The sequence below is a fragment of the Oncorhynchus mykiss genome, chromosome 15, assembly GCF_057628025.1.
Source record: "Oncorhynchus mykiss isolate SJ-2025 chromosome 15, ASM5762802v1, whole genome shotgun sequence".
In the NCBI taxonomy this organism is placed as follows: domain Eukaryota; kingdom Metazoa; phylum Chordata; class Actinopteri; order Salmoniformes; family Salmonidae; genus Oncorhynchus; species Oncorhynchus mykiss.
The window spans coordinates 16819961-16845000 of NC_143036.1; the positions used below are offsets into that span (position 1 = coordinate 16819961).

Sequence of the window (25040 nt, forward strand, 5' to 3'; positions counted from 1 at the left end):
AAGTGGTCTATCAAGATGAGTCCATGTCTCAACCCCATATTAATAGGAAAGCTAAGCACCATCTAATTTCTTTATTTTATTTGGTGCATATCTTTTCCATCCAGTTGGGGTTGATTGAGCATACAGCTGGATAGAGCCTAGAGTTTAACTTTCCTAGAATGTTTAGTGATCAATGGTCAGATCAATTTGCAATAAGTGTCTTCATAAGTGTCATAAGAATGAGGTGATGCAAACAAAATTACATCCAATTCATCATATTTTGTTTTTTGAAATCTAGCACTAAAAACATCCCAAATTAGCATTCTTATTATATATCATTCCTGAAGAATCACTAGGCCTATTTGCTTGGCAATGGCTATGGAGGTTTAGGTTAGGTATTATCAACAGAAGCCACAATGACCAAACTCTCTGTAGGCTAGGCCTATCCTCTCACATTCACTATTCAGCTCATTAGGCCTAAATGAAAGTTGTTCGTCTAGATTTATAATAATTAGTAGCCTAATGTATCTGACTACATCTCAATGGGGCCCAGACAGTGTGAGGGCTGTGCAGGCTCCTACCAGCTCAGCTGCATAGAGGGGAGGGAATGTTTGTCGGCCAGTGGTTGATGAGTAAAGGCACAGGGAGGGGTCTGTATCCAGAGAGGAGGGCTTGGAGGAATGTGGGAGTATGCCAGCACCAGTTGAAACTAAATTTAACAATTTAAACTAGTTAAATATAGTTTGCTTATGCATCCATCACTGGATCCTGTACCTACTTAAACATGATTTAATCATTACACTTACTTAAAAGATGATAGGTGTGTATTCTTGTTCGGCTTTTATTTTATAAAACGCATATGTTCATCGTTCAAAGTTGCCCCATAAAGAAATGTTGATCAACAACAAAGTTCTAGAACTTTAAAGGGCTCGAGTTTCCTCGGCGTGCACTTCCTCTCTCGACAAGTTTTCATGTTGAGGGTACCACGCCGCTCGATAAAACTTTTTGCTCTTTTGAGACCCCTCCTGTAGAGATGCTTACTGGCTTAAGTCTTGTGGAAGCAGCCTCAGTAACACGTCCCCTTGGAGACTAGCAGGAGCAACACGTGATGCGTCTTACTTATCAGGTTAGGGGAGAGGAGAGAGCTGCGCTTTGGGGACGGTCAGAGAGGATAGCGAAATAAGTGTTTTCCTCTCGTCTCTGGACTCTTTCTTCTATCTTCCTTTTTAGGAATTTGGAAGAAAGAGGGGGGAACAAAGTTGTCGAACTTTGCACATCCTCAGAAACGCCATTTTGATTCCTCTCCGGAACAACTTTGCAGCTTCTTTTTTTTTTCTTAGCCCATCATCACCATCATCAGTATGTCTCGGCGTAAGCAGCCCAACCCCAACAAAGTCAAACGTAAGTACCTAGCTAGCTTATCGGCTTATTCTCTCAATTCTGCCTTATTTGTCTGGTTTAGTCGATATGTGATGTTAATTGCGTGCTTGGCGAAGTTTACAGTTGTTGTGACAAAGTTGTAAAACTTCGAAAAGCGACGTGGATAGGATAGTTTTCTCGACTCCCATTCGCTTCCTAGTTTCGCTGAGGACCTGATGCTCATCCATGATTAAAACGCCTGAGCGATGGAATTTCTCTTCCTTATATGATTATTCGTAACCGACGAGGTTAAGTTACTTATCGCCACTTAAAATTAACAGAAATGGTTGGAGTTCTAACTTCCATCATCGGTAACGTTTGTTTTAATTATGGGGGCTCGAGGTGGAGGTTCAAAGTCTGCTAGCTTGCTAACTAACCGCCTGTTGCTCCGCTCGAGCATCCATATCTTCAGTGCACTTTGATCGAGCCTAGCTACAGTTTAGTGGCCATGTGTCGGTATAGCTAGTTACATTTTGACCTTGTCAAGACGTTTTCGAAACTTATTTGTTTTTCAAGAGTAGCCTGTGTGTTAATTCGATTTATTCAATGATTCGATATCATTATTTGTTTCATTGTTCAGGAAGTAAACATAAGTTATCCGTACTCATCACGCCGCTTGTTATCCTGGTCTATATTTGTCCTAATTATTACATCACTGGAATTAAGAACGTCATTATTTGTCTTTTCACTTTATACAATTATCCTTCAGTGATATGCTAATTAATTTTGCATCATCTACGAGGTTGATGTGTAAAGTGTTTCTTGGTGATCATTTATGGTTCTTTTTATTTTTTGTTACTCTTTTAGACGCTCAAAAGTTACTCAAGTAAAGTGAAGAACTGATGCGTTTTTGTCTCTTGTGGAACTGCAACGTAGCGAGGGCTGGTTAGATAATGGTTGCTAGGCATTTTTTTCATTCGTCCCTTGCTCTCGTCGACTACTGTGCGCATATAACCGCATTGGGTAAAAGTGTAACTTTGTCTCTACTGTGTTTCTCTGCTTGCAATAAGTTATCTGGTGATAGAAAAATTACCTGTTGATATTTTCATTGCATACTTTTTTTTGTTGGGGGTTGAAAATAGAAGCAACACGGTTTTAGAGCGTTCGGTGGTCGATGTTCCTCTTCTCTCGAGCTCTCTGACCACTTGGAAGAAGACAAGGAGGAGAGTGCTGATCTGGATGAGCAGTTCGCATTCCATTACGAAATTCTACACTGTAGTCGAGTAGGCCTACGACGACAGCGGGATCAAACGCACTCATTTTGCTGTAGGGAAACTCGCCATCCAAATCTAGACACTATCAAAGATGGTGGGTTTATTTCAGATGAAGAAATACTGAAGTGTGAATAGTTAAGTTGAATGTGTGATGAAACTAACACCTCAAGGCAACACGAGGGGACGATGATGATAATGATGTGTGTGGGGGTAGTAAGCAGGATGCATCAGTTGACTTAATTGCTTGAAGTGAATTGAGGAAAGCCTGATATAGGCTAGACACCTTTGGTTTAAAAAAAATAGTTTTTCTGTGGTAGAGAAAGATGAGTCTGTCCTGGTTTAGGGCCTGCAGTCATACTCATGCAAGGCCATGTAAATAAAATGGCAGACTAGATCAGAGGAGAATGCTTTTGCACTGTCAAGAAGACAGTTGGTTTAAAAATAAATAATATAATCATCCCTCAAACTATCATGTTCTTTTTGGAGGAAGTTATATAGATGGTGTGATTGAATAAATTATCAACAATTTGGCTAATTGACAACATTTGAGTCAATTGGAGTTGTACCTGTGGATGTATTTCAAGGTCTACCTTCAAACTCAGTGCCTCTTTGATTGACATCATGGGAAAATCAAAAGAAATCAGCCTAGACCTCAGAACAAAAATTGTAGACCTCCACAAGTCTGGTTCATCCTTGGGAGCAATTTCCAAATGCCTGAAGGTACCACGTTAATCTGTACAAACAATAGTATGCAAGTATAAACACTATGGGACCAGGCAGCCGTCATACCGCTCAGGAAGGAGACGTGTTCTGTCTCCTAGAGATGAACGTACTTTGTGCAAAAAGTGCAAATCAATCCCAGAACAACAGCAAAGGACCTTGTGAAGATGCTGGAGGAAACGGGTACAAAAGTATCGATATCCACAGTAAAACGAGTCCAATATTGACATAACCTGAAAGGCCGCTCAGCAAGGAAGAAGCCACTGCTCCAAAACCGCCATAAAAAGCCAGACACAAAATAGATGGAATCATGAGGAAGGAAAATTATGTGGATATATTGAAGCAACATCACAAGACATCAGTCAGTTAAAGCTTGGTTGCAAATGGGTCTTCCAAATGGACAATTTGGACAATGACCCCAAGCATACCTCAAGTTGTGGCAAAATGGCTTACGGACAACAAAGTCAAGCTATTGGAATGGCCATCACAAAACCCTGACCTCAAACCTATAGAAAATTTGTGGGCAGAACTGAAAAAGCGTGTGCGAGCAAGGAGGCCTAGAAACCTGACTAAGTTAAACCAGCTCTGTCAGGAGGAATGGGCCAAAATTCACCCAGCTTATTGTGGAAGGCTACCCAAAACATTTGACCCAAGTTAAACAGTTTAAAGGCAATGCTACCAAACACAAATTAATTGTATGTAAACTTCCCACCCACTGAGAATGTGGTCAAAGAAATAAAAGCTGAAATAGATCATTCTCTCTACTAATATTCTGACATTTCACATTCTTAAAATAAAGTGGTGATCCTAACTGACCTAAGACATGGCATTTTTTACTAGGATTAAATGTCAGGAATTGTTAAACTGAGTTTAAATGTATTTGGCTAAGGTGTATGTAAACTTCCGACTTCAAATGTAGTTGATAAATTATCAATGTGGAATCGCACTTTAAAAGAGGAGGTCCCTTTGTATGTCCTCAGCTCTCCACCCTCCACAAGGTCTCCAAATCCACTGCATTATTGGTACTCATGACCCTTGCCTGTTGACAAAATAGACTAGCTATGGGTCTCAGTTAGGCCTAGGAGTCTGGAGGCAAGTCAGTTTGAAGAGTAAAAAAAAAATCTTGATGTGGGATGCATAGAGTGCAATAATGTTTGATTTCATGTGATGTTGACCAGTTGTAGATAGTTACACACGCCAGAAGGCTAAAGGCATCTTTATGGTTTAAGTTTGTTGGACTTGGATCTTACTTACTCTTTTGGTTAGAAATAGCAGTTTGACTGCATGCCATCTTGTGGAGTTCCATCTCTGCAATTTGACGTGATAGGCTTTAATGTAGAGATGTTTGTTTTGTCTTCGGCCTAGATGGTCCTAATAATAACAATGTCATTATACACAGTGTACAAAACATAAAGGACACCTGCTCTTTCCATGAGATAGACTGACCAGGTGATTTCACGTGGAAACTATGATCCCTTATTGATGTCACTTGTTAAATCCAATCGGTGATGATGAAGGGAAGGAGACAGGTTAAATTGAGACATGGATTGTGTATGTGTGCCATTCAGTGCGTTTGGGCAAGACAACAGATTTAAGTGCCTTTGAACAGGGTATAGAGTACCACAGTGTGGTATGGTATTTATTAGGATCCCCATTAGCTACTCTTCCTGGGATCCACATGAGTCATAATGCCCATAAAACCTAGCTGTCAAACAAGGAAATGGTTCCAATAGTTTTTCCACCATTCAGTTTTCCCATAGGGGATTTTAGAAACACTTCAAATAAGGGCTGTGTTTCGTGTAGGTTTACCCTGGTGTGACGTTTTGATAACTGTGTAAATCTGTCTAGGACAAGGGGCCTTTTATCAATATATTTACCCCCCCCCCAAATTAAATGCTAATTAGCTGCTAATGTGGTGGTCATAAAGATCTACAAATTCTATAATGATCTGGACGAGACTGCCGCATCGAAGCGAAAGGTAAGAATCTCTGGATTAACTATCTAATGTTAGCTAAATTTAGTAATGAGCAAATTGGCTACATTTCTTTTAAATTGACAATACTGTGAACTGCCTTGTGCATGTTTTAAATTGACACAATACCTTTTAGAAAGGGTGTCAGCTAGAAATGACATGGAGGGATTTGTAGTTTTTCTTGATGTCTCCTTTGATGCTTATTAGTATTTTCGGATCTGAGAGTAAGTGGAGCCGACTATATTGATAAACGTCACTTTGTCTGAGAGAGATTTACATGGTTATCAAAATTTCACGCCAGGGTAAGCCTACATAAAACACCGTCCTTATTTTAAGAGTTTCTAAAATTCCCTTTTGGAAAAATGAATGGTGAAAAAACGATTGGAACCATTTCCCTGTTTTGACCACTAGATTTTATGGGTATTATGGCACCTCCACTGTGAGGCTCTATGGTAGTTGGTGCCAGGCCCACAGGTTTGTGTCAAGAACTGCAACGCTGCTGAGTTTTTTTTTACACTCAACAGTTTCCTGTGTGTATTAAGAATGGTCCACCACCCAAAGGACATCCAGCCAATTTGACACAACTGTGGGAAGCGTTGGAGTCAACAAGGGCCAGCATCCCTGTAGAATGTTTTTGACACCTTGCGAAGTCCACACCCTGATGAATTGAGGCTATTCTAAGGGTAAAGGTGCAAGTCAAAATTAGGAAGGTATCCTTAATGTTTTGTACACTTGTATATGGGCTGGTTAAAGAATTTAAATAAATAGGCCACTCAAGGGAATGATTAGTCCAACTAAACACTCGATAAAATCCAGATGTGAACCATGGATTTTCTAGCATCACTGAAACGATAACACAAGTAATTAGGAGTTTGGGTAAGCTAAAAGGACAATCATTTATATATTCTTTGACAAAAAAACAAGTCCGCTGATCAACATTCCTCCCAATAAGGTTTGGGCCAGAGGAGGATGCTGTGAGCTCCCTCTAAGAGAGATAATTAAGAGCCTTCACCCCCCCCCCCTCCCCTCCAATCGGGTCCCTTATGCTCTCATTAGCCCACCATTTAACCTAATAATAACCCACCCATACCCCCAAAGACACCTACTTAAACACAATGTCCCCTGATGGCAAGCCGACAGTCAAGTCCCTTCAACAATGCAGGGCATTGGTATTAGGCCCCCCCCCCCATTCTTTCTCTTCTCTCATTTAGCTGTTAACCTGTTGTTCTCTGAGGCTAAATCATTGGAATAGGAGAGAGATGTATAGGTCGAACCACCCGGGAGACACAGTCAAAATAAAAAAAGTTGTGGTAATAAGACACTTTTTCTCTCTCTTCCTGGTGGAGATGGGTCGTGGTTTCCCCAAGGGTACAAATGGGTTGGCCCTTTGGCTCCCAGAGCTATTTTTAACCCGCCTTTTTTAGATAAGATTAAGTTCCATCTCCTGGCCGGCCAGTGGGGCATGGAGGGGACACAGGCTTACTTGTAGGTGCAGGAGGAGGAAGGAAAGAGGGAACCTGAGGAAGATGGTTTCCAAAATGGAATCTGGGGTTGGGCCTCACTGTGCCACAATGCCCCTCCCCACAACGCCCCTCCTCTTAAACCTTCTTTGCTCCGGAATTTCTCAAATGTAGGGTACTTGTAGCTGCTACATTGAAAATTGAAGTAATTCACAACGTATTTACTTTGCGATTTTGGGAAATGGCTAAGTTCATACATTTTACGCCTTGATGCAGTTGTTACTAATCATTGACTACTTGTTTAAATATGACAATGCACTGTATTGCACCTCATGTTACATACCCAACATTATTGATGGAATTAGGGAATGTTAGGGAGGCTCCAGGTACGTGTGGGTGTTTTGATGGGGATGCGGTAACAAAGCCAAGTGAGATGACAGAAATTTGAGAAGTGGACAAAGCGGCTAAGTAGGACGGTGTCGGTGCTTCCATTGTGTGCACATAGGCCGCTTTAAAGGGATGTTTTCATTGGGACCGAGAATCCGGGAATGGACCGGGAATGGACTTCTTTTACAGGTGTGTGAATGTAAGCTGCAACTAACAAACACTCACTGAGGGACCTTAACAGTAGACATTACAACATGTCCCTGGGGTGAGTCCTTAGTTAGCCCTGCTATACTCTGCCTGCGGTCTAGGCCCCAGTGTAAATATAGGCCTAGTGGTGAGGCTCGGTGATATTTGTAGGCACAGTTACACATTTGTGGTATAAGTCCCAAATCTAGATTAATATCACTGTCTTTTTATAGGCTATACTTGGCTGTACAGATAATGTGCAAAGTAGGTCCTAATGTTTGTGGCCCGTCTCTCGAGGTACTATTGCATCACATCGCTGGATTCGGTAAACATTTGGATGAATTGATTGCTGCCATGACTACTACAAGCCACTACTAGAAAATCCATACCATCCATCCTACATTGGTGAACATTACATTTTTTGTTGATGATGAATGGATGGATGCCTTTATTTGTTGTTACGTGTACTAGGTGACCTATTTTACTTGCAACCCTTGCCATTACAACCAGGTAGCACCTTGGTTGTCCAATAGTTCTCCTCTCTCGTCGATCCACAAAAGTGTGTTGTTAATATTGGCTAAGTCATCCATCTCACAGGGTGTGTCCAGGGTCTAACTGATAAGCTGCAGGGAGAGAGGGAGGGAGGGAGCCCTGCGTCGGGGTGATGTCTGCCCTGTCTCAGTGCAGAGCCCTACATGTTCTTTATCCCTCTGCCCAGCTCCGAGCTGTCACTACCCCCACCACACACACACACACACACACACACGTATACACCACAAACATACACACACCCTTCCCAACCACCGGCCACCACCTAGTCTTCAACCTCCAGCACAGGCTGCAAATAAAGCAGGTATTTACTGTGGGTTCAAAGTCTAGCTCGACGGCTGTGTCACTGATGTGAAAGAATGCCACAAGGAGGAGGGTGGAGGAGGAGGAAAGGGGTAGAAAAAATGAAAATGGAGGCTGCAACAGGACCTGGGGTGAAGCATGGGGGAGACAGGAAGTTAAACTGCCTCCTTTTCGAAGTGGTGGGGGAAGAGATGGAGGAAGTGGAACAACAATGGGTCTGCTCTCCAGTGTTGTCCCCTTCTCCCAAGTCAGCCCGTTTCCAAGCAGCTAGCTCTGTCTCACAGGTGAGAAATAAAGTTTAGTCTTTTTTTGTTTTGTTTAAAATTCTTTATTTGAGTTCTAGTCCATTGACTCCTATTTACCTGCAAAATAACCCTAAAAATACTCTTACCACAAAGTGGACTGTCTTTCTCCCTCCAAGTAGCCATCTCTCTGTGTCGGCTGTCTCGGAGAGGAAAGGGTTAACACTGTAGAGAGTGATGGAGAGGAAAAAGGGAGGCTAAATGGAGAGTGCGCAGTAAGAATGTCTCCAGCTCTTTCGCTGTCCCTCCCTCTCTCCCTTTCTGCCTCCTCGCTCTGTCTTTACCTTTCTCTCGCTCCCTCTCTCTCTCTTCCAGCCCCACATCGCTCCCTCCCTCCATCTTTCTTGCTGACTAAACAGTTTTGTCAGCTGGCAGTTGCTCGCAGGCTGAGGATTTGCGATAGCTTCTGGAGGTTAGGGGGAGGGGGAGGGGTGGTACTCACAGGCAGCACTTGTTGCTCACTGGACCTAGGCAGGGGAGGGAAGGAGGAACCAATGATGTGTGTAAACCCTGGATGACTGACAGGGGGCGCTGTATTGAAGCCACTGCGCAGCCATCTTGGTACTCCTACTCCATTGTAAAATAAAGATTTTGGAAGCTATATAAATGTCTAAATTCGTTTTTGACAAGTTTATTCTATTACAGACAACTTTAATGCATACTTATAAATGATATGTGAGCTAAACATAAATAACAATAATAATATATTCCTTAATGTATATTTTTTAGAGAGTGCTAATGTTACTGTCCCCACTACAACAACAAAATACTTAAATACTGTATAATTCCTTTCATTCCTATGGAGGATTGCTCCTACTGGGGAGTGCCAATATGGCCGACCAGTGGCTTCAACGCTTCAATGGCCAATAGATAGCATCAGCAATCCAGGGTTTATATACGTCATTGGGAGGAACAGAGTGAGAGACCGAGGGAGAGTGGGGGAAAAAAAGTGCGTACGGCAACCTCATCGTCCAACCAGTTTTGTGTGTGTGTGTGAGAGAGATGAGAGAACATGCAAATATAACATACTTTATCATCAACACAGCCAGATTACTGCAATTCAAGTTTTTGAACTTGTGGACATAATGTTTCAGGCAAACAGTTTTTTTATACTACCTAACATTGTGTGGTGTCTTTAGAATGTAAATAAATGTCTTGAGAAATGTAGTGAAATGAATGGATGATTATAGGCTGTATCTGCTAGTTGTAATCGAGAGGCTCTGTTAGTCTGTGTGTCTCAGACAGTCAGTCAGCTGCACAGAGACAATAAATATTGAAGGAAGAGCTGCCCTAATGACAGCCCACCTGAGCGCTGCATGCTGGGAAAAGATGCCAGTGAGGTCAGAGGTGACTGCTAATATTGTGCAGACGTGCTAATATAGCTTTGAGGCTTCTGACTGAATGTACACCCAATATATTTCCTGCAGTTTTATATTTTCCTTCCTTGTGCATAACTATGGTGGAGCATTTCGACATGCATCTGATTCGTGTTACTTTTAACTCAAGGCTTGGAGGTTTAGGCTAACTTCGTTATGTTTTTCTGTAGACCTTGGTTTCTGGTACAAAAGAATAAAGAATAAAATAAAACATTGAAATCCAGGGCAATATTCACATTTCCTTTGCATTTTAATTTTTAAACCCAACTCCACCTAGGTAATCCCTATTAATCCTGCTAGGCTAGCCCTGTGTGTAATGCCTCTTCAAAAGGGCATCCTTGGAAGAAACACTGAGCTGCCACTTCCTTGTCCCATTCTCTCTCTCACTCTCACACACACACACACACACACACACACACTAGCCGTCTTTCCCTTCATCAGTTGAAAAGGTACCATTTGTTTGTTCTACAAACAGACGGCACACCTTGTCTCCATCGAGACCGGAGCACATGCCCCCAGACTTGTTGCTTGTCGCTCCTCCTTGGCCATGAAAGGAAGTTAGCGCCATACACCTTCACACACACACACCTTCACCCACACGCACACCTTCACCCCCCCCCCCCCAACACACACCTTTATTTACATCCCCCCCACACACACACACACACACACACCTTCACTCACATCCATCCCCCCCCCCCCACACACACACCTTCACTCACACCCCCCCCCACACACACACACCTTCACTCACATCCCCCCCCACACACACACACCTTCACTCACACCCCCCCCCCCACACACACACACACACCTTCACTCATCCCCACAAACACACACACACACACACACCTTCACTCACCCCCCCCCCCCCCCCCACACACACACACTTTCACTCACACCCCACCACACACACACACATACTTTCACTCACACCCCCCCACACACACACACACCTTCACTCACATCCCCCCACACACACACCTTCACTCACCCCCCCACACACACCTTCACTCACACCCCCCCCACACCCCCCACACATACCCCCCCCCCACTCTCACACACACACACACACACACACACACACACCTTCTCACATCACACACCTGAGAGCATCCCTTTGCACAGCTGGGTGGGGGAGGGGACAGGGATTATGGGTAGGGAGAGGCTTTAGTGTAGGAGGAGACTGGGGGAGGCGGCAGAGTATGACTGCTTGGTGTTACTGTTTTTTTTCTTCCTGATTTGAAATTATTCAGCGCTTACAGCAAGTAGTTTTGAACTAGCCTAGTCCTACATAAATGCACCATTTCTTTCAAACATTTTCAGGAGAGAAACAAATTTAGAGGAAAACACAAGAACTTTCATTCTTACTGACAGGAGGAACTCTGTTTTGAGTTTCAGTTTTCTCTTAAAAGTCCTCTCTGGTTATTAGAAATGCTCTCATCATCAGCCGTGAGACAGACAAACCACACGGACTTTACAAGATGGGGTAATCTCTGTGACGTCGGCTACACACGTAACTCTGTATCATGTCATTCCACGCCCAAGGATTGAGGATGACACTGGTTATAATTCAACCCCCTCCCTGCCTGCTTCTGTCTCACATCACAGAAGGAAAATGGTGTCGCAAAAACAAACATTTGCTAATGAGATTAAACTATTTGTTTCGAGACAGCTTTTGATTATGATTGGACAATGGATAAAGATGCGCCCTGTTTCCAAAATACCTCCTCCGTCCTAAGCAGAGATGGAGCTGGAGAGGAGGAATGCAAAGAGGGGGAGAGGGGTGCTTAGTGGGGGGATGGATAAGAGAGGTGTGTGGGGTGGGATAGGTGTGTTCACTCCGTTGATCTGAAGTTAACACTTTCACCCCCCCCCCCAACACACACTGGGAGTAGAGTTGATAGGATAGGCTCTCTTCTGACATGCCCTGGAGGCAGGGCACACAAAGGCAGAAACACGGTCCTTTCTCTGGGTTGAAACCTGGCCTCTTCTCCCTCCACCCCCCACTACAGGAGCAGCTCGCTCCCACACAATGGAGGGACCTACCTTTAAAAGCTTAAACCCTGCCCAGACAACACTGGTTATAAATAGGCCGCACCGCCACCCATCTCACGGAAGGTGTACACACACACAGGACCACTCTTGCCGTTTCTTACTTTCCACTGAGATGAGTGCACTCCTTCCTAGCTCTTGCTCCTTCACTAGGTATTGAACAGTAATTGGCCAGTTTTGTCTTTGTCCATCATCATCCTTCCCTGTCTACTGACAAACGCTTTGCTTGTTATTTGTCGCCAAATACCATCACACATCCTCAGTCCTCTGAGTCATCAAGGCGGTCTCAATCAACACCGTCTCTGGAAGATGATGCCATTTCAGGTCCGTTATGTCCAGATATGTCTCCACTTTCTTATCTTTTCAGAGCAAGGTCACCAAGCTTGTGATGCAATGACTCAGTCAGCCCCCTCAGTGTTGAAGACTGTAACAGTGTGGCAAGGCCCCGGAGACGGGAGTGTTATGGCCCCGGAGACGGGAGTGTTATGGCCCCGGAGACGGGAGTGTTATGGCCCCGGAGACGGGAGTGTTATGGCCCCGGCGACGGGAGTGTTATGGCCCCGGCGACGGGAGTGTTATGGCCCCGGCGACGGGAGTGTTATGGCCCCGGCGACGGGAGTGTTATGGCCCCGGCGACGGGAGTGTTATGGCCCCGGCAGTGTTATGGCCCCGGCGACGGGAGTGTTATGGCCCCGGCGACGGGAGTGTTATGGCCCCGGCGACGGGAGTGTTATGGCCCCGGAGACGGGAGTGTTATGGCCCCGGAGACGGGAGTGTTATGGCCCCGGCGACGGGAGTGTTATGGCCCCGGCAGTGTTATGGCCCCGGCGACGGGAGTGTTATGGCCCCGGCGACGGGAGTGTTATGGCCCCGGCGACGGGAGTGTTATGGCCCCGGAGACGGGAGTGTTATGTCCCCGGAGACGGGAGTGTTATGCTCATTGATCCCTCTAATGATCCTAATGGAGATTGTCTGAGTAAAGAGAGACTCGCATGTTGACAATTAAAGGCTCTAAGGAATTGTGTCTGTACCGCCATTTGGTTTGTTCGGTCATTGATGTATTTTGTTGCTGGGACTTAGCATTAGTGTGTCATTTGTCAAGATTAAGACTACTTAATTCTGTCAGTGCAACGTTTTTGTGAATATTCTTGACATCATATTCTAAACTCAGCAAAAAAAGAAACGTCCCCTTTTCAGGACCCTGTCGTTCAAAGATAATTAGTAAAAATCCAAATAACTTCAGATTTTCATTGTAAAGGGTTTAAAGACTGTTTCCCTTGCTTGTTCAATGAACAATAAACAATTAATGAACATGCACCTGTGGAACAGTCGTGAAGACACTAACAGCTTACAGACGGTAGACAATTAAGGTCACAGTTATGAAAACTTAGGACACTAAAGATGCCTTTCTACTGACTCTGAAAAACACCTAAAGAAAAATGCCCAGGATCCCTGCTCATCTGCGTGCGGCAAGGAGGCATGAGGACTGCAGATGTGGCCAGGGCAATAAATTGCAATGTCCATATTGTGAGACGCCTAAGACAGCGCTACAGGGAGAAAGGACGGACAGCTGATCGCAGTGGCAGACCACGTGTAACAACACCTGCATATGATTGGTACATCCGAACATCACACCTGCGGGACAGATACAGGATGGCAACAGCACCTGCACAAGTTACACCAGGAACGCACAATCCCTCCATTTGTGCTCAGACTGTCCTCAATAGGCCAAGAGAGGCTCGACTGATGGTTTGTAGGCCTGTTGTAAGGCAGGTCCACACCAGGCAACAACGTCGCCTATGGGCACAAACCCACCATCGCTGGACCAGACAGGACTGGCAAAAAGTGCTCTTCGTTGACGAGTCGCTGCTTTGTCTTACCAGGGGTGATGGTCGATTTGCGTTTATCGTCGAAGGATTGAGCGTTACACCGAGGCCTGTACTCTGAATCGAGGTGGAGGGCCCGTCATGGTCTGGGGCGGTGTGTCACAGCAACATCGGACTGAGCTCGTCATTGCAGGCATTCTCAATGCTGTGCGTTACAGGGAAGACATCCTCCTCCCTCATGTGGTTCCCTTCCTGCAGGCTCATCCTGACATGACCCTCCAGCATGACAATGCCACCAGCCATACTGTTCGTTCTGTGCGTGATTTCCCGCAAGACAGGGATGTCAGTGTTTTGCCATGGCCTGCGAAGAGCCCGGATCTCAATCCCATTGAGCACGTCTGGGACCTGTTGGATCGGAGGGTGAGGGCTTGGGCTATTCCCCCCCGAAATGTCTGGAATTTGCAGGTGCCTTGGTGGAAGAGTGGGGTAACATCTCACAGCAATAACTGGCAAATCTGGTACTGTCCATGAGGAGATGCACTGCAGTACTTAGTATCTGTACATTGACTGTTACTTTTGATTTTGACCCCCCCCGCCCCCCTTTGTTCAGGGACACATTATTCAATTTCTGTTAGTCGCATGTCTGTGGAACTTGTTCAGTTTGTCTCAGTTGTTGAATCTTATGTTCATACAAATATTTACACTTGTTAAGTTTGCTGAAAATAAACGCAGTTGACAGTGAGAGGATGTTTCATTTTTTTTGTGAGTTTGTAAGTGTGTGCTGGTTGTGATGCCGTTAGCCTAGGCCTGACTAGTCAGAATAGTATGCCATCAGAGACATTTTGAGATGGAGGGACAATGTCAGGGACAATGTCAGGGATAAATAGAACTCTGAGAGGGAAAAGAAGACTTCTTCCTCTGAACAGGAAATGGTGGCTAGTGGATGTTTTTCAGCTTTTCATAATTATGATTAGCACTTGTGTGCATCATTAGGGGCGGTAGGGTAGCCTAGTGGTTAGAGCGTTGGACTAGTAACCTGAAGGTTGCAAGTTCAAATCCCCGAGCTGACAAGGTACAAATCTGTTGTTCTGTCCCTGAACAGGCAGTTAACCCACTGTTCCTAGGCTGTCATTGAAAATAAGAATTTGTTCTTAACTGACTTGCCTAGTTAAATAAAGGTAAAATAAAAATAAATTAGGGGAATTGTTGTCAGAAGGCGAGGGGAAATAAACTGGTTCAGAAAGAAGTAGTTAACAAAGAGAATAATCCAAAACTATCAGCTTATCCTTCGGGCACTCCCAAAGCCAGCACTTCTATCCCAGTAAACGTTCACTTTTTCTTTATCAGGCCTTGTGCTCGACGAGGAGGCACTTTGCTCAGAGCCTTGAGAGGCAGGTATCAGAGCAGGAGCCTCCTAGATGCTAACATGTCTAGCATCAATCACTATTAAACATGGAAAGCAGAAACAAGCTTGCTGTCTTTGTAACTGTTCCTTACTGCTCCATTCTCCCCCTCCCATAGTGTGTTGGGGGGGGGGTGACTTTGAACACTTTCAAGCCCTGAAAGTAGCCCATCTAACCCATCCTGCTCTACCACTCAATGTCTGACATGCAACAGGCTCCATCACTGCCTAACTTGGGCAAACATCGAGCTGGACAATGAGGATGTAAATGAGATCTTTACACTCAGTCAGCTGAAATGTTACATGTCTTCTATTTCCCCACACAACACTGGGCAGAAGACCAGTGCTCATTGTGACCAGCCTCTGATGCTCTGACCCCTCTGGGCTGTAGGGGTCCCTCTGTTTGGGCCACAGACTCTAATAGTTCTACGCATTGTGTGCTGGTGGGTGTATTGGTCATGCTTTCAGAAAATTATTAATCACTTGTCTGTTTTTCTTGCTTTCTTTCTTGTTAAGACTCCATCTTAAGAATCACAATTCTAGACCGTAGATGATCACAAGTACTTTTCAATTTTTTTTTTTTATGACACTTGTTGGATGGGTGTACTTTACTATAAGATGGCAGTTTATTTCTGTGCCCCCCCCCAAAAAAACTGCTCTATGTGAAGTTCCAGCATCTCCACCTCCCACCCCACCCTCCAGATGAATCACTCCCTTGTAGGAGCTCATGTCCCCAGGCAGTAAGGCAGGCAGAGAATCCATGTAGTGAGATCCCAGCACTGCAGGAAGAGGGGGAAAAAAACAATGTGACTCTTATTTCAGAGGGGAGTAGTGGAGGGGTAGTGTAGTGTAGTGGAGGTGTAGTGTAGTGTAGTGGAGGGGTAGGAGTAGTGTAGTGGAGGGGTAGTGTAGTGGAGGGGTAGGAGTAGTGTAGTGGGGGGGGGGAGTAGTGGGAGAGGTGGTGGGGGGATGGAGGAGAGAGGGGGGGGGAGGGAGAGAAAGGCAGACGACATGATGTGATGCTGCTGCTGTGGGAGTCGTTTCAGTGTAGCCGAGCGGTGCTGTGCTGCACAGCCGGTCATATACCCCCGGGGGCGCCATGGACCCCCCCACCCCGCTAGAAATTGTGAGAGCCCCCTCCTACCCCCGCTCGCTGTCATTCACACATGCGGTTCAGGCAAACAGCTGGCCGCGGAGTACCTGATTGGGCAGAGAGCAAGGGGGCCGGTGCCCATGTGGGTAGGAGGGGCTTAGGCACTGGGCGGCTCAGTGGGTGAGTGCGAGCTGGTGACGGCAAATAGTTGGCCGATGTTGTCTGGCCTTGTACTTTGGCCTGCATCCTCACTTGTTAGGTCATCTAACATCAAGAAGCCAAAGAAGGGGTTGGAGGATGGGGGAATGGGGGGGAGGATGGGGGTTGGGAGGGGGTTAGGGGGGAGGGGATGGGGGTTAGGGGGGAGGGGTTGGAGGATGGGGGTTAGGGGGTGGGGGGTTGGAGAATGGTGGTTAGGTGTAGAAGGACCGATACAGATAATACCTGGTGGTGCCTCTGCTGAACTGATCCATCTAGTTTTACACTTTGCTAAATGTTGGCAGACACACACACACACAGAGAGAGGCAATCCTCTACAAGGAGGAGGGAAGAAATGGTCTTGACAGCCACAAATTGTGTGTATGTGCGCGCGCGCCTTAGCCCCCAGCCCAGATGAAGGGTGTATTCTTCTTGGCTGTACAAAGAGCTCCATTATGGTGAGAGTGGTGAAGAGGCCTATCCTCCCGACCTGGGCTGTGGTTCCTCTGCTGGGAGAACCCCCACCCCCCTCCAGTGGTTTGTCCTGCTCTGTCTCCTCACCAGACATGGTGGCAGACAGACAGACAGATAGATGATGCTTCATGCTCCAGTTAGAGCATCCCAGACTCATAGGGATGCAGCATTTTAAACACGAAGACCAAGTAGTATCAAAACATTTCACTCGCTGCATTTCAAGCAGTTATTGTGCGAAATGACTTACTGCAAATGTCTGAAGTGGCATACTTTTTACATCTGACAAACAAGTAGACCAAACTCATCCCAGCTGTGTATATTCACTGTGTACACAGTGCTCTATATTAAGATGAACGCTACTGTCTGTAATGACTGACTGTGAATGGCTGAAATAATTGTCTGCTTTTTAAGATCTGACACACAAGCAGTTCAGATGACTACATGGGTTGGGAGATGCTTTGGGTGGGCTTTTTTCTTTTTTTGTGGTATGCCTCTGCACATAAGTTTTCATGTAGGATGGGCTAATCCGTGTGACGAGGGTGTGAGTCTTGTCTGAGGGACTTGGTGTGTTGGGTAAGTCCAGGCTTAGGCAGGTATGACATGTATGAGCTTGTAGGCCTGAAGGCAGCCCCCCCCACAACCTACACTCTCACATATGCACACATACACACACACACACACAAGTGCTGAAAGACTGTGAGGGTTTGCGTTTGCGAAAGACAGCGACACACCCAAGTGCATTGTTGTAACACTGGGGATGTTGCTGAACTGAGCCCATCTCTTTTCACTTCAATCTCCCCCAAGATGTTATGTGCCTCAACTGTTGGTGTGTCACCATTTTATAAAGAATCTAACTAGTAGGCTTCAAGTTATTGGTGCTTGGCTTCATGTGGATACAAGGTGTCCTGGACCGTATGTGTAAACCTCAGCAACAAATGTTGTGGGTTGGCGTCGAGTTGGGCCTCATGGCCTAATTCGGGTGAATCGAAATGCCAACTGGAGGATGCCCCATATGCAAATAGGAGCAGACCATCCCATACAACCTTAATGAAACAAAGTGCTTTTACAGGCTGTTCTGCTGTTCATTGGCTTGGAATACTGATACGGTAGTCAATGCCTGTTGGTAAACTAGACTATTAACTGACTTGAACTTAACAGGCCTTTTTAAGAGCTGCACATAAAGTGTGTGGAGCAGAGCAGCATTAATACAGCAGGCTCTGTTGTTGGATGTGCTGCTGCTAGCTGCTGTGTGTGCGTGTGCGCGCGCCCCAGAATTTATGGAGTGGGGCTGTCACTGCCGCCCCTGAATGAATGTGCCATTTGTTGCACAGATAGACAACTGTCAGTGGAGAGCAGTCCAGGCCCACTGTGTCCTCTGTGTGGAGAGAGAGACCCATGTGACTGATAACTGGGAGGTATACTATTTATTTTTTTGTATTGATGAAACAAATAAAGTTGTGGAACATGAAGTACAAGTAAGAGCTAGACTCATCTTTACCACAGACCTACAGTTACGCTCAATGTTCCTCACCGGCCCCAAAGTGTACTGTAAAGGTGTGTGTGTGTTTGGGGGAAGGGGAATGGTTGCCAGAGAGGGAAAATGAGCAGAACAGGATAGGTAGCAGACAAACAGAGAAAGATGGATGGGTCTCCGTCTCCCTACATAAAAGTATCTGCTAAATAAAGGACTGGGGGATGAACATAACAAAGGGGGGGTTAAAAGCGTACCCTTTCTGCTCACCGCTGTGATTTACTCATGGCGGAGAGACGTGCCAAATAAGTAGCTTGCTAGCAGGGGCTATTTATTCTCAGCCTGTTGGGGATGTCAAGCCAACTCTCCCCTACATCTATCTGGCCTTCAGAGAAGACCTTGCTTCATGTTTTGATAAAGGTATAGGCTAAGGCAACACAAGTACACACACATACAGCAAAAGGAACTCAAAAGTTATCTCTTTGGAAAGTAATCAGTCCCTTTTTTTTTCATCACTTTTATTTGTAGGAATGTTTTTAAATGCGCATTAGCTTGTAACTGTAGTGTAGCTGGCTAGCTGTTATGTGTTTGTGGCACTAAGGGCACATGCACTAAGGGCACATGCAGTACATTGCAGCCAGTTAGCTATCTGGTCGGTGCGGTTGGTTGGTTCCACGCAGCTGTCAGTGGGGCTGCATGGGATCTGTCAGGCCACAATCTACATCTGCACTCTCACTCTGTAACTGGCACCTACCACAACGTCTCTGTGTTTGTGTCGTGGGGGGGTCTGTGTGTGTGTGACGTCAATATAGCCTAACTTACATAAAAGTATTTTTGTGTTTGAGTGTGTTAAACTAGCAGTGATAGCCTACTGCTTTGTCAATAGAGTAGTAGAATAATGTAGGATAATCTGGTTGTCGTTATCTCCCCCTACATATTTTCAACTACTGAAGATGTGGCTGAAATAGGAGCTTATCAACACAACCACCCCCACCCCACCCTGTGCTCCCAAGTGGCGCAGCCGTCTAAGGCACTGTGTCACTACAGTCCCTGGTTCGAATCCAGGCTGGATCACATCTGGCCGTGATTGGGAGTCCCATAGGGCGGAGCGCAATTGGCCCAACGTCGTCCGGGTTGGCCGTCATTGTAAATAAGAATTTGTTCTTAACTGACTTGCCTAGTTAAATAAAAAATAAAAAGCAGGCTCATGTGAGCCTGTCAAACAAGACTCCACTCTGGAGAGTCAACACTCACTCCCCAGAGTGGCCTTGCAGCAGACCTCCAGTCCCAGCCACAGTCCCAGCCAAGGCAGCATATGTCCCATTTAGGGCTTGAATAAAGCCCTGTCTTTTCTCCTCCAGGAGAGAAAGGCCCCCAAAAGTCCCTGGCTGTCGCAGGCACCTGTGGCTGGCTGACAGCTGAGCCCCTGTGTTGCCAAGGACCCTTGTTTCCAAACCCTGCTATGCCACCCTTGATCTGTGAAGTGTGTTTGTGCCGCTGGGCATCTTGACAGCTTTCCTCTGAAGCATCCAGTGGCTTATCATCTTGTTTTTGTGTTAGTAAAATGGTCTACAGTGCCTTCAGAAAGTATTCACACCCCTTGAGTTTTCCACATTTTGTTGTGTTACAGCCTGAATTTAAAACAAATTAAATAGAGATTGTGCCACTGGGCTACACACAGTAACCCATAATGTTAAAGTAGAATTATGTTTTTAGATTTGTAATATTTTTTTTTTACAAATTAATAAATGATAGTGTCTCGAGTCAATAAGCATTCAACCCCTTTCTTATGGCAAACCTAAATATGTTCAGAAGTAAAAATGGTTCTTAAGTCACATTATACGTTGCAATAATAGTGTTTAACCAATGCCTCGGTTTTCCAATACCTTGCAAAGAAGGGCACCTATTTGGGCAACCGGCTGGCCACAGGTTGTGGGTTTAGTAACGCCTCTAGCACTGCTTTTTGACCTCTTTGCCACTCGGGAGGCCCAAATCTCATAGCTTTTGATACAAAGCCTAGAATATACTGTATGGTACATTTTCCCATGCTTTTATCAACCATACTTTTATCCATAATTTTAGCATTCCACCATTGGCTAAGTGAATATTTTTATATGGGAAGTTATTAAACAATCTTACAATCTGGGCTGGAGGCAGAATGGTAGCAGATGAACATGTAGTCTGTCATTCTTTCATAATGGGCTTTAGGTTCAAATGTGAGAACCTGAGAGAGACTCTTTTTACCTCACAAGAACTGCAATCTCTACCCACCAGTTTCTCAGTGGGTTTCACAACTCTCAACTCTCACAACTTTTCAGGAGTCACATTGATCAGTCTTCTCACAGTTCATGAGACTTTGTTTGTAATGTTGCATCTCTGTGTGTTCTCAGCTTTGAGAAGGGGAACCTGAAATCACAGCGATTAAGTTGTTTCTCGCTGGTGTTGTATAGAAGGAAGTTTAAAGAGCTCAGCTGCCGTCAAGTTTTTCTCTGATATAAAAACACACAAGGAACTCAATACCACATTAGGAATTGCCACACGTTTGACACGTGTGCTGGTTGGTCAGATGACTTCAATTTTTTTTTGCATTGCTGTCATTTTTGCTCTGAAAAAGTATTCAAATGACTTAAAAAAACACCATGGAAAAACATTCCCTACTCAATTCCTCATGATGCTGATCGACAAGTTTGATTTACGTAGCTTATTTAGCTGAGGGCAAGTCACAAATAAGCAACTTACACCAAAGTTTTTGATATTTCGATGTCAAAGTTTTTCTTCTGAAAAAAATAAAACATTCATTAGAATTGTCTTGCTCATTGGAGAAAGCAATCTCTCCAAAGTAGTCAACATGCTGGTTGTTGTGCACTGTTTGTCTCTATAAGGATGCTTAGACCAGAGTGAGGCATGGGTTAGATTTGACTGGAGAGCCAATGAGCAGTTAGTTAGCTTCTCCGCTCTGGCGGCAGCAGAGAGCTGGTGGAAACAGACATGGGGCTCTCTTCCTCTCTAAACCATAATGGAGGAAACTGGCTCGTCTAGTTTGTCCAGATGATCCTCCCTGCCTCCACCTCTTCTCTTAGTGGGCTGTGCACTGCAAAGCCATTCATCTCTTTCACCTCCCTTTCTCTCACTTCCCTTTTCTCGGCCTCCATCTTCCTTTTTGCATCTGTCTGTTCCCCCCACACCTCTCTCTCTTCCTCCTTTCTCTCTCTTTCTCTTTCTCTCTCTCTCTCTCTCTTCCTCCTCTTTTTCTCTCTCTCTCTCTTTCTCTCTCTCTCTTCCTCTCTCTTCCTCCTCTTTCTCTCTCTCTCTCTCTCTTCCTCCTCTTTCTCTCTAGCTCTATCCACCCCCCCTCTTCGCCCCCTCTCTCTGCTTTTATCTTAACCTTTCCCTGCTGTAACTGATATAGCGGGGATGCTGTTGTGTAGAGCAGGCAAAAAGTGATATCTCCCTTTGCCAACTGCTCTGCTCTCAAACCTCCAGGCTTTAGCACTTGTCTGTGCCTGTCAACCGGCTATGAGAGCAGCACAGCAGCATTCTTACACACACACACACACACACACACCCCATTGTCACTGGCTCTAGTTCTACTCCCCATCCTCATCCTGTAAACCTTTTTTTTTCTCACAAGACTGCTCTCTACATAATAAAAATATACCAGTATGCCGTTGAGAAGAATTGCCTATCTTGCAAACACTAAAGCTATTTTAGGCTACTTACTTACTAGCAGAAGCTCTAGGTGCCCATAGGTCCCTCCATGGGTTTAAAGTGTCTTAGTGTGGTAATTAGGCTAGCCATAAGCAACAGAGGCTACCAGTTTAGTGAGGGCTTTGTTCTGCTTGCTGATGAAACAAAGTGATAAACCTCCAACCAGTAACAAGCTGATAACTGGACAGCTCAGTTTACGTGCTTGTATCTCAATTAGCACTGTTGAGACTGTTCTTTTTAAAATGATATATACAGTACCAGTCAAGTTTGGACACACCTACTCATTCAAGGGTTTTTCTTTATTTTTACTATTTTCCACATTGTAGAATAATAGTGAAGACATCATCAACACTATGAAATAACCCATATGGAATAATGTAGTAACCAAAAAAGTGTTAAACAAATGAAAATATATTTTATATTTAAGATTCTTCAAAATAGCCACCCTGTGTTGTGATGACAGCTTTGCACACTTGGCATTTTCTCAACCAGATTCATGAGGTAGTCACCTGGAATGCATTTCAATTAAAAGGTGTGTCTTGTTTAAAGTTAATCTGTGGTATTTATTTCCTTAATGTGTTTCAGCCAATCAGTTGTGTTGTGACATGGTAGGGGTGGTATACAGTAGATAGCCCTATTTGGTAAAAGACGAAGTCCATATTATGGCAAGAACAGCTCAAATAAGCAAAGAGAAAAAACAGTCCATCATTACTTTAAGACATGAAGGTCAGTCAATACAGAACATTTCAAGAAGTTTGAAAGTGTCTTCAAGTGCAGGCACAAAAAACCATCAAGCACTATGATGAAACTGGCTCTCATGAGGACCCCCACAGGAAAGGAAGACCCAGAGTTACCTCTGCAGCAGAGGATAAGTTCATTAGAGTTACCAGCCTCAGAAATTGCAGCCCAAATAAATGTTTCAGAGTTCAAGTAACAGACACATCTCAACATCAACTGTTCAGAGGAGACTGCATGAATCAGGCCTTCATGGTTGAATTGCTGCAAATAAACCTCTACTAAAGGACACCAATAAGAAGAAAAGACTTGCTTCGGCCAAAAAACACGAATAATGGACATCAGACCGTTGGAAATCTGTCCTTTGGTATGATGAGTCTAAATGTGAGATTTGTTTCCAACCGCTGTGTCTTTGAGACACAGAGTTAGTGAACGGATGATCACCGCATGTGTGGTTCCCACTGTGAAGCATGGAGGAGGCGGTGTGGGGGTGCTTTGCTGGTGACACTGTCTGAGATTTTATTTAGAATTCACGGCAATTAACCAGCATGGATACCACAGCATTCTGCAGTGATCCGCCATCCCATCTGGTTTGCACTTAGTCCCACTATCATTTGTTTTTCAACAGGACAATGACCCAACTCACTTCCAGGCTGTGTAAGGACTATTTGACCAAGAAGGAGAGTGACGGAGTGCTGCATCTGATGACCTGGCTTCCACAATCACCTGACCTCAACCCCTGTTTGGGATGAGTTGGACTGCAGAGTGAAGGAAAAGCAGTCGACAAGTGCTCAGCATATGTGGGAACTCCTTCAAGACGGTTGGAAAAGCATTCCAGGTGAAGCTGGTTGAGAGAATGCCAAGAGTGTGCAAAGTTGTCATCAAGGCAAAGGGTGGCTACTTATATTTTGATTTTGTTTAACACTTTTTTTGGTTTCTACATGATTCCATATGTGTTATTTCATAGTTTTGATGCCTTCACCATTATTCTACAATGTAGAAAATAGTAAAAATAAAGCAAAACCCTTGAACAGGTGTGTCAACTTATGACTGATACTGTGTGTGTGTGTGTGTGTGTGTGTTATATATATATATATATATATATATTTTTTTTTTACAGTTTGAAACAGGTAGCCATAGCACTTTTTTTTTTACACCTGCAAGTATGTAGGCCTAATAAAGTAGATTTGAGACTTTAAAATAGTTTTTATGTGCAGTGATCAGTGTCTAATCATCTGTATCGATCCCTTTTTGCACCACTTGTATAGCTTAGTTCAAACCAAGCTTCTGTGGTGGGTTTTATATGTAGGTTAAGTTATTCTCTGCTCCAGAGTAGCATGGCCTTTCACCTGTCTGACAGCTATGTTGTGTACGGAGCACGCACGGTGACCCTGCTGGACTTACACTGGGCCACAGTTAGTCTCCTCTGACGTGTACACAGACCAGGACGCGCATGTAGCATTTCATGTGAACAAGACTTGAGATGCTTGGGGACACAGTCCACTGGTCGTGGCTAAACAGGCATTTTGAACCGAAAATGTCTTCTCCGCCCAGCACCATTATAACTGCCTCTCTTTCTGCCTCTTAATTAGGCCCTCTTACCAGCCACTAATCTGATAATCTCTGTTCTGTCCCTCCTTTCCTCTCTCTCTCTCGACCCCTCCTCCCTCTCGCTCATCCCTGTCCTCTCCCGTCTCTCTCATCCATCCTATCTGTCTGTTTTAGCTAGCCATCTTCCTCCTCCCTCCCTCCCTTCCTCCCTCTTTTTCTTATCCATCCTTTGCTCTCTCTCATACACAGATCCGTACGCACGGACACACTCCTCTCGCGAGACAACTCCCCACAACACCCTGCTATAGCCACCATTTAGAATGCGTTCTCCCTCCCTTCCCCCCTCATCTTAGTTTTTTCCCCCCCAAACCTCTTTCACAAAGTAGATAAGCTGTCGGTGGCTCTGCACTGTAATGCCTTGTTGTGTCCATCTATCCTTGTTGGTCTCACCTATTACCATAATAATCAGCTGTCAACAGCTTTTAGTGCTAGTCTGACATGTTGGAAATAAACGCCATAATAAGAATGACTGTCTCGTGTTGGGTTCTTGGTTGGGCCTCCATTTCAACTCGCCATCCTGCAAAGGGCCACAGTTTCCTGGTTTCGCTGTCGACAGTGTGTGTGTTGGTGCTCAGAGACAAGTTTATGTGATAAGAGTAC

General features: G+C 44.9%; 1 protein-coding gene across 6 annotated transcripts in view; it reads left to right on the top strand.

Moving 5' to 3' along the window:
- Positions 1 to 653: 653 nt before the first annotated feature.
- The window catches only part of LOC110489703 (ras-responsive element-binding protein 1), an 83849-nt gene continuing 59462 nt past the window's right edge, over positions 654 to 25040 (top strand). For 2 of the 6 annotated variants that reach the window (XM_090199392.1, XM_090199394.1), the window contains exons 1-2: positions 1034 to 1380; positions 23458 to 23667. Coding sequence is in view for 2 of the 6 variants with exons in the window: in XM_036943879.2 (XP_036799774.2) it covers positions 1341 to 1380 (40 nt within the window). In the remaining 4 variants the exon portion in view is untranslated. Of the gene's footprint in view, positions 1381 to 23457; positions 23668 to 25040 lie in introns of all 6 variants that reach the window. The other 4 variants (XM_036943881.2, XM_090199393.1, XM_036943879.2 and 1 more) reach the window with 2 other exon arrangements.